At 41.0% G+C, this 9,799-nt stretch overlaps 2 protein-coding genes across 7 annotated transcripts in view; one reads left to right on the top strand and one right to left on the bottom strand.

Moving 5' to 3' along the window:
• The window catches only part of NIP7 (nucleolar pre-rRNA processing protein NIP7), a 64,982-nt gene that overhangs the window by 54,480 nt on the left and 703 nt on the right, over positions 1-9,799 (bottom strand). For 2 of the 5 annotated variants that reach the window (XM_069550230.1, XM_069550231.1), the window contains exons 2-4: positions 9,648-9,734; positions 9,416-9,554; positions 8,574-8,714 (exon numbers count right to left, since the gene is read on the bottom strand). In XM_069550230.1, the coding sequence (XP_069406331.1) occupies positions 8,574-8,714; positions 9,416-9,554; positions 9,648-9,734 (367 nt within the window). Of the gene's footprint in view, positions 1-7,082; positions 8,430-8,573; positions 8,715-9,415; positions 9,555-9,647; positions 9,735-9,799 lie in introns of those variants that run through there. The other 3 variants (XM_069550227.1, XM_069550229.1, XM_069550228.1) reach the window with 3 other exon arrangements.
• Positions 229-6,765, top strand: TMED6 (transmembrane p24 trafficking protein 6). 2 transcript variants are annotated; one of them, XM_069550226.1, is made up of 5 exons: positions 384-553; positions 1,233-1,784; positions 2,987-3,113; positions 4,331-4,479; positions 6,375-6,765. In XM_069550226.1, the coding sequence occupies exons 2-5, from the start codon at positions 1,572-1,574 to the stop codon at positions 6,606-6,608; spliced, it is 723 nt and encodes a 240-aa protein (XP_069406327.1). In that variant the 5' UTR covers positions 384-553; positions 1,233-1,571; the 3' UTR covers positions 6,609-6,765. The 2 variants fall into 2 exon arrangements, with proteins under 2 accessions (XP_069406326.1, XP_069406327.1); XM_069550225.1 differs by having other exon boundaries at positions 229-1,784.

The following is a 9,799-nucleotide window of genomic DNA, read 5'->3' as shown; positions in this document are numbered from 1 at the left end:
GCTTCTTTATTTTCAACTCTCACATTGTTAGATGTGACACTGGGATATACTTAAGGAAGCAAAATATTCCAGTGTTTCTCCAATTTGAGAGATCCACTAGCATCCACTAGATCCACTAGCCACCCCCCCACCCCTTTTAATATAACTTCAATGTTATTTTTTACTGTAATGTTATGGAATGTGTACGGAAAAAATTCTGTCTATAGTTTTATGGAACCAGACCACTTACCATGAACTGATGACTGTTTTGGTGGCCCTGTCACTGCTTACCACATACTGGTGGGCAGTGTTAGGATTGGGGCAGTGGTGGGACTCCAGTAGGGGTGCCGGCGTCATTGTGTGTCACTGGGAAATGATCCCAGTGTCTCCTACCTTCCCCTTAGCGACACTGCAGCCACTGTGCCTCCAGATTGCTGTGATGTCATCTGGCATTTGCTGGAACTGAACACAGTTATGAAGTACGTTCTTCATAACAGCACATACTTGGTGACAGTTAAAAGTATCACCACTTGGATTCATCGTGATGCATTCTGAAGCGATACTTGATTAGAAGGTATGCTTAAGTTGATGGCTGAGAGAAAAACATGTAGGCTCTGTCAGAACTCAGAGACTGACAGACACACTGTCCTGAGGGGTTAGAATGTGAGGCCTACTCAGGGCCTCAGCTGTGCTTGTAGATGGTGAATTAGCTCCTGGACTCTGGATGTCCATTTCATTTCTAATGCAGTAGGTAATGGTGCTTCCCTTGTAGGCTGATGTGAGAGTAAGATGCAGGTAAATCTCTCCTCCATGAAGACAGTGGGTGTTCAGGCTTTTTCCCCCTGTGGGTGCTAAAGAAGCCACAGATAAAAGAAGACATATCGAGTGTTTGAACAACGTAACAGTCTTTCAGTGGGTTTTGGATAGCTTTAGGTGTCTGTTATCATGCAGGTGGATGGTAGCAGAATGAGGAGGGTTATCCATGGAGGAGTTTGACCACTGTCTCTTGCTCACTCTTCATCCATTTAAATGTTTCTACACACTTCCATGCTGTGCTTTGCTCTCCTAGGCTGTAGCACTGGGCAGAAAGAAGTCCAATGAAACAGGTTTTGCCCCTTGTATCTTATAGGAGCAACAGCTATCATCTAGCAATTTGATATGAATGAAAAAAAAATCTCCCAGCGACTACTGAGAAATAAGTCCATACATTCAGATAGTTGGAAATAAACCTGCTTAATGTTTATTCCCAACAGGTAAAAACTGAAAAATGACAGCCTAAAGGAAGGGTGGAAATCGCTCTTCTGAAGTAATAGGTTCTATTCAGAAACCCATTAAATATGTTTGGTAAGCCACTGAGTGTTTGAAGTTAAAGCAAAAATTCTTCCTGTGAGCCAGATGTGGGGTATCATGCCAGTTCTACTCTGGAATATCTTACGCGTGGCCCTGAGACTGGCCTAAGTGTTACTTGTGGAGTTAATCATTACCCCAGCAGTTGTCTAAATCGCTCGATTCCGTGCTTGGGTTGACAGTACACATATACTAAACTGCTTGATTCCACTGGGCTGCACACACAGGAGTCTCCAGAGAGCAGCATGTTCCCTTTGCTCTTTGGGGCTGGACTGGTGGTTCTGAACCTAGTGAGCTCTGCTAGGAGCCAGAAGACAGAACCCCTTAGTGGCACTGGGGACCAGCCCCTCTTCCGTGGAGCAGATCGACACGACTTTGCCATTGTGATCCCTCCAGGAGGCACAGAATGCTTCTGGCAATTTGCCCACCAGACTGGCTACTTCTATTTCAGTTATGAGGTAGGTACGTGGTCATACTGGGGACTTGTTTTTCTTGTTTGTTCATTTCCTTTTATAAAGGGGGTCGGTCAGGTTTTAAAGAAATACAAAGTTCTAGTTGTCTTTATTATGCTGTGACTCCCCACCTGTTAGTGAAATGGGTCTGCAGTTAAATGGAAACTTGATAGATGAATAATCACTAAAACATATGGCTTGGCTTCTCAAATTTGGGGCTGTGGCAGTGTGCTCGAAGTCATGGGACAAACTGGGTGCCTCTTCCTGGAGAGGTAATCATCACATTTACTTGAATTTGGAGATGAGAGGGGGAAAGAAAGAGTCCATTTTTTAAATATTAAAATAATATGGATATGGTACCAAGCTGAATGAAAAAAAATCACATGGACTTTGGAGACAGACCCAAAGATTTCAAAGATACTTCAGTTAATGAAGTTGGGGAAACAATATTACTCAAATTCCTGCAAATTGAAGAATCACTGACTCAAGGTTTCTCTATGTAGTCAATCCTGTTGCTTAAATGCTTTAAGCCAAGTACTTTAATCCATGCTGTGCCCAAGGATGGTCTGCTCAACAGTAACTTTGAAGCTGTTCATTTCCTTTGTTCTTTATCTTGGAAACCTATTAACTTTCTAAATTTTGTTTACATATTTTAAAACTATATTAATCTTACTCCAATGTAACTTAAAATTCATTTTATACTAACTTATCAGAGGTTTTCCTTATCTCTGAATTAATAATAGAATAGTAGCTACCACACAAGCTCACAGCCTGGGCTTATCAAGATCCAGCTTGGAGACAAGTACCTATTGAATGCCTTACTTGCTGTCAAGTATCAAATAAGCCCAAGTCTGGTATACCACTGGGGAGGTCAAAACCAAGTGAGTTCAGCCAAGAACTACATGGCCAGATTCAAGGTCTGAGACATGTTTTCTCACCAGGGGTGCTATTGGCATTTTGGACAATTCTTTGTCTTGCTTACTGTTTCCAACATGGCAGGATGTTCAGCATTGCTGCCTCCCTGCCCTCCCCTACTCACATGCAACATCACTGCGATACCTTGACCCAAATTCAAGGTGGGGGTTGGGCAGTACCATCCCTGACTGAGAACCACTGTACCGATGGTCACTGGATGTCAATCTTACCATTCAGTTAGCTTCCTGATGATGTAGCAGGAGCTTTTCTCCCTCTTTAATGTGTCTCGGCAGGTTCAGCGGACTCTAGGAATGTCACATGACCGGCACGTTGCTGCCACTGCACATACCCCACAGGGTTTCCTTATAGAGACCTCTAAGCATGTTCGGGGCCAGATTAACTTCTCTACCCACGAGACAGGTCTGTTTCCATTCTCACAGCTATTGTAATCATCATGTATTTCTTTGAAATTGGGAAAATAATGAGGAAATATTGAAATGAGTAAGTACTGAGATGCAAAAGCCCTGACTTTTCCACATATTGAAGGTGAAACAGTAGGGAGAAAAAAATTAACCTTGAACACCAGAAACCAGATTTCCTGTAGACTGCCAATGGCCAAGGACATTAATCAGATGTCCTTGACTGGGCTGCAGAAGCTTGATTTTATTTCATCATCTCCAGTGAACCAGCTTATGCGAAAGTGATCAAAACAGGCAGACCCATTTATGATACAGAATTACAATTAATAAATTTATTATGGGATAGTACTCCAGTCATCAGAACAACTTGAGCCAGTTACCAAAAAGCACATTCAGAATATAAGGAAATGCACGGCCATGACAAATATCCACATTCTACAACAAAGCACTTCTCCAGTCACCAGAAAATTCCCACAGCCAGAGAGAGCCTGTCCTCACTCCGGACAGCACTAGTCAGTTTGAACTGTTCTCTGTACCAGCCAGCTACACAAAAAAAGACAGTATTTCTCAACAGGTATATAAGACAATCCTTCAGTTCACAGCACAGGCTATCAGCATTATTATTTAACATCTTGGCCCCGATAAGCCAGTGGTGCCTTCCAGTCACTTAAGATAATCAAATACACTGCAGCATCTTTCAACCCTGCTCCTCCCCACTGCTCCCCAACTGCCATGTGCAGGAGGTGACCCCAGCTGAGAATAAGCGTCAGTACATACCCCAAACCAGCAGCCCCCATACAGACCACCTTGCAGGAAGTCACTCCTGGATAGCTTCTTTCATTCACACAGCATCCATCTTTTTCCTACTTTCAAGATCAAGATGATATCCCAGCTCTAATGGTGTACAAGCAGGCAAACAATATGCTCTTAATATGCTTGTGGTTAGAAATAGCTTAGATGTGAGAATTATAGGTTGAAAAAGATGAAAACGTTTTCTATCCAATACAGAGCTCAAGTTACTAAAATTTGGCAAAACAACATTATACTATTTAGTAAATGTGTTTCAAGAGCGAGCAGGATCTTCCACATCAAAAACTGAATCTGCAGTTTTGTCTAGAGTAGCACATTTAATTTTGGAGAACAGTTATCTCCAGGGAAATTTAGAGGGTGGGAGGGCAGGAGATCAAGAACTTGGTAATGATCTCGGAATTTGTACAGGTTTTTATCAGCTTTGTCTAGCAAACCAGCAAAATCGCTTTGGTTCCGTGCAAGTATACCTCAATTTTGGAGTCTTCTATGAGGGGCCTGAGATGGACCACAAAGAGAATGAAAGAAAACAACTGAATGATACTCTGGATGCAATTGAGGTAATTGTTCTGTGGGAGAGAAACATCCCTGGAAACTAAGTTTAAATTTGGAGGAAAGATTAGAATTAGTGGGAATAATATCATACTAGTGAAAGCTCATTTGGGTAGAAACCAAACCGGCAAAAAGATTTGAAGCCCTTAATTAATTTTGTGCCTTGGAGCTCTTGAAAGTCCTCACTTGTTTTCTACCAGGCATCAGCAAATAATGGCTCATAGCCTTTTAATTTAGATATAACACACCACTTTCAGTGTACAGTTTAGTGGTTTACAAGGTCCTGCAACCATTACCAGCATCTAATTCCAGAAGTTTCATCACTCCAAAAATAAACTGCATGCCTGTTATTCACTCTGTTCTCCATGCCCCCACAGTCCTGGGTAATCCCTCACTAATCTCCTTTCTGTTTCTATAGACTTGCCTGTTCCGTACATTTCATACGAGGGGACTCACACACTGTGGCCTTTTGTGTTTGGCTTCTTTCACTCAGCATGTTTTCAAGGTTCAGCCACACTGTAGCATGTGTTAGTTCTTCATTCCTTTCTCTGGATGGATAATATTCTATTGTATATATGCATCGTATTTTGTTTCTTTACTTATCAGCTGGTAGACATCTGGGTTATTTCCACTTCTTGACTATCATAAATAATGATGCTGTGAGCACCTGCATATAGATTTTTGTGTGAACATACTTCTATTTCTGTACACATAAAAGTGGTATACTCTGCTAGTATGATATTTTTAACTTCAATGAGGAACTGCTCTTTTCCACTGTGGGTAACACATTTTACATCACACCAGCAGTGTTTGTTGAGAGCTGCAATTTCTCTATATCCTTGTCAATGTGTTACTGTCTTTGTTATAGCAACCTTAGTGGGTATAAGTGGTATCTTGTGGTTTTCGAGTTGTGTCTCCAGTGACTAATGACACTGAACATTGTTCCATGTGTTTTTGGCCTTTTGTATATCTAGTTCAGAGAAATGTCTATTCAAATCCTTTGCCCATCTTAAAATCTAGTTTTTTTAAATAGTGGAGTACTAAGAGTCCTTTATATATTCTAGATAACAGTCCTTTATCAGATATATGGTTTGCAAATATTGAGTTGGCCAAAAAAACTTGTTCAGGATTTTCTAGCCTATCTTCCAGAAAAACTTTTCAGCCAATACAGTATTTTATCCCACTGTTTGGGATCTCTCTCCACTTTCCTGACAGTCTCCCTGATGCACAAAAGCCCCGTTTTTGTAAGTGAAGCTTTACTGGAACAAAACAATGCTCATCTGACAATTACAGTTAGTCCCCCTCTGTATCTGCAGGTGGAGAATCTGAAGATATGGAGGGCTGACAAAGGGACCAGAGCATCCTCTGCAGGTCCTGGGACCAATCTCCCCGCAAATACTGAGGGACAGCTAACTGGACACATGTCCGTGGCTGCTTTTGTGCCACAGTGGCAGAGTTTAGTAACTGCAACAGAGACTGTATCACTTGCAAAGCCTAGAATATTTACTGTCCAGCCCTTCAGTAAAAAATTTGCAGGCTCTTATCTTTTACCATATACAAAGAACAGAAGACACTGCCCAGAACGGCATCGATGTGCTAAGTATATGTCTACATCTAGACATACTCTAGAAGAGCTTTCTGGTTTCAGCACTGAAGTTTTTCATTGTAAAAATTATTTTTTTAAAACTGAAGTCCAGGTAATTTTTTCATATACAACAAAACTAGCCATTTACCAACAACTCCAATAGCCCTTTTTTTTTTTTTTGTTCTGCACCCTCAATAGCCAACTTTTACATATCATAAAATCATGTGAATATAGGAGGTTAGTGCTGGTGGGTACCCAGGTGAGGCTAGATGAGAGGTAGAAAGGAACCCTTTCTGTATTTCATTTTCTGTCCCGCAGGAGAGCACACGAAAGGTGCATTACAATATCTTTCACATGTGGCGACACTACAACTTCGCACGCATGAGAAAAACAGCTGACTTTTTCCTTCTCCAATCAAACTATAACTACGTGAATTGGTGGTCAACAGCCCAGAGCCTTGTCATTGTTCTTTCTGGGATCCTGCAGCTGTATTTCTTGAAGCGTCTCTTCAATACCCCAATGACTACAGAAACACAGAAGCCAAGATGCTAAGCTCAAATGACTACAGTGCCCTAGCTCTTTCCTTCTGGGGCACAAGCTTTGTCAAACCTTTGTAAAGTTGTTGGGGGAAAAATCAATTTTAGAAAGTTGTACTCTATGGCTCTCATCTACACAGGCAAAACAGCAATAAAATAATAAAATGTGTTAAGTTCTGACACTGATTATTTGTAAAGTATGCACTAAATGCTACCATCAAAATACTGCCCATCATATTGCAACCTCTTAACCTTCACTATATCTATTTAGAAATTAACAGAGAAACTTGGAAGGGAGAAGAGTTGAAACAAATGGGACAAAAATATACAAACTGGGTTTTGTATGTTGCATACTGAAACAGGAGTTGTAGAGTGCTTTGCTGTAACTGAAAAATGCTTTCTTTTTAGAGATGTCATCTTCGAAATTTAAAATAAGCAGTATATGCACTAAAGAAACTACAATACAGGGAGTTAAATTTTTTCTATATGCTTTTTTGCTAAAAAATACTTTAATAATTCTAAAAGTAATTTTGGAAGGCATGGGGGAGGACAGAAGAGCTGAATTATTATTGCAGGGCAGGGTCTCTGATTAGTGCTTTTTGTCTAATCCAGTGAGGTAATTAAAGATTTATAAGAATATACATATAAATGAATCACTCTGCTGTACACCTGAAACTAACACAATATTGTACATCAACCATACTTCAAGAAAAAAAAATTTAATTAAAAACCAAAAGATTTATAATAGAAATCAAGGTGACAAAAATAACATTCAGCCGGGGATCATAAAACTCAAGAAAAAGATCAAGAAAACTGCTTGTTAAAGCCAAGGTAACATAATCAAATTATATTCATAATATCCTGTTCTTAGTAACAAAAATACTCAGTATAAGTGTTACAAAAACAAGTCTTAGCATGTACTCAACACCATCATTTGCCAAGCGTTGTGTTAGGTGCTTTACAATCATGATTCTGAATTCTAAAAACTATTCTTAGGAAGATGGGTAAGGTATTTACTGAAGTTTAATGACTCATCTAAGGCCATATAGCTGGTAAATGTGAGAAATGGTGTTTGAATCAGAGTTTCTTCTTCCACACCACACAGCACCTATCATATAGAAAAGCCACAGAATAAACTGCCCTTACTATTTTATCTATATTTCATTTGTAAAATCCCAAACATGACCTACTACTATGATATGGCAATATCTTTCATAATATTAATAAATAGTTAAGAAAATTCATTATGCCACTAAAATTAATTTCCTGTTTAAAAAAAAAGAAAATTCATTATGTTCTTATCACGTGTTTGGAAAACAGTGTTATCACAGATAACAATAAGGACAAGCTATTCTTGTCCTCAGTTCCAACAGTTTAGAACCTGTTACTCAAAACAAGAAGCCCTCTGATTCAAATATAAAACAAAGTAATCTATTGAGTCACAATCACAAAGATCCAAAACCCAATTTTTGAGTCATTTCTGCATAGTGAGAATCCAGCCTGCATTTGTCCGTGATAGAGAAAATATTAAACTAAGAAATCCCTGAAGAGGTCACAGTGTTGACAAAAATTCAACATGACGGTGGCGCCTACAGAGACACAGGAAACAAAACTAGCCCCTTCCACACAGCCACAAGTCCTTGCGACGATTTTGCTTTAAGTCAATGTCTCTTCATGTCGCACATATTCCCCAATGTCTGCTTGATGAAATACCACAATCGCCATGGGGTCTACTTTCCTGCAGTCTTGTGTGGACTTTGCTGCCACCCCAAAACCCTGGGATTCAAAAGAAGAGACACTGATTCACTCAAGTCATTCCATAAATACGCATTGAGGTCTGGAAACAACAAAGATGAAAAAATACAGTTTTTTGAAGAATTCAAAAGGTGCCAAGAATTTAGCCTCTCAAGAGCAGACTGAAAACACATCCTTCTTGAAAGGAAAGATACTTAATTTTTTAACAGCCACCATCTCTACTCACCAGAGGGACATCTGCCATGGAGTACACGACAACTCCCTGGTACTGAGAAGTGTTTTCAGTGATTCGCCCAAGTCCAGATTTCAGCACATGGTTCCCATACAGGAAGGACTGCTCTGCTCCAGGTTTTATCCACACTTTATACTAGAAGAAAAAGAATTAAACCCAAAAGACATAAAAATGCTAACAGTTACACCTTTGTAGATTAGCTAGCTACTACGTCTGTGGTTAATTTATTTTTCTTATGAACTAAAGCTTTTTTACTTTTACATTGAATTATGGGCGTGTATGTGTATGCTCAGTTGCTCAGCCGTACCCAACTCTTTGTGACCTCAAAACTGAAGTACCCTGACCTACAATACTATGTCAGTTGCAGGTACAAAACATAGTGATTGTTACTGCTACACATCATTTATTTTGTCATATGAATTTTCAGGGAAAGAGGCCTGTTTCCCTTAAACCGTTCACTCAATGACGAGAATTACCAAGAGATTCTTTCCTCAACTCTTCAATTTCTCCCATGGGCTAAAAGTTTAACAGCTCTTTTTCTGTACCCCACTGTGCTCCTCTTCATAGTCACCTATTTACTTTTTGGTCTTGAGCTGCGTCTGCATAGGCTTTTCAATTTTTGCTGGAGATAAGGACCACTACGCAGCCCCACAGGGTTAGCCCCCAGCCCCAACGACGTCCAGGTAGCAGATGTACAGCATCAGGTGCTGGCACTGACCCTAGGCAATGGACAGGGACTCCGTTGCATAGCAGATGTGCCTAATTCTGCGTTCTGATGTGGCCTTCAGCCTTGACTGTATCCATCCCTAGTGGCGAGCTGAAACCACCCCACAAACCTTGGCATAGGGTGCTAGGTAATCCAGAGCCGTGATGTGCAACCGAAACTTATGAGTCTTGGTGAATTTTCCGAAGCACGTCCCCAACGACACCAGCTTGTCACCGGAGATGTTGGCGGCCAACTTCAAAATCTTCTCACTGAAGGGAGAGGGAAGGAGGAGGTGAGGGAGTACGGTGGGACCCAGGCCTGCACCCGCTCCACGCTGCCTACCTGGCCCCGCGCCGCCTCACCTCACGTAGTACACCCGGTCTTTGTGCAGCCTGAAACAGTAGGTGCCATCGGGCCTGTCGACCAGCAGCTGAAGATTCTCCCCGATGCTGAGAGCAAAATGAGGACTGGAGACTGCGCCCGGAGCCCTCCACGCACCGCGCCCCCCGCCCCA

Source organism: Ovis canadensis, chromosome 14 (assembly GCF_042477335.2).
Source record: "Ovis canadensis isolate MfBH-ARS-UI-01 breed Bighorn chromosome 14, ARS-UI_OviCan_v2, whole genome shotgun sequence".
Classification (NCBI taxonomy): Eukaryota; Metazoa; Chordata; class Mammalia; order Artiodactyla; family Bovidae; genus Ovis; species Ovis canadensis.
This window is presented reverse-complemented; position numbering and strand designations above follow the sequence as displayed.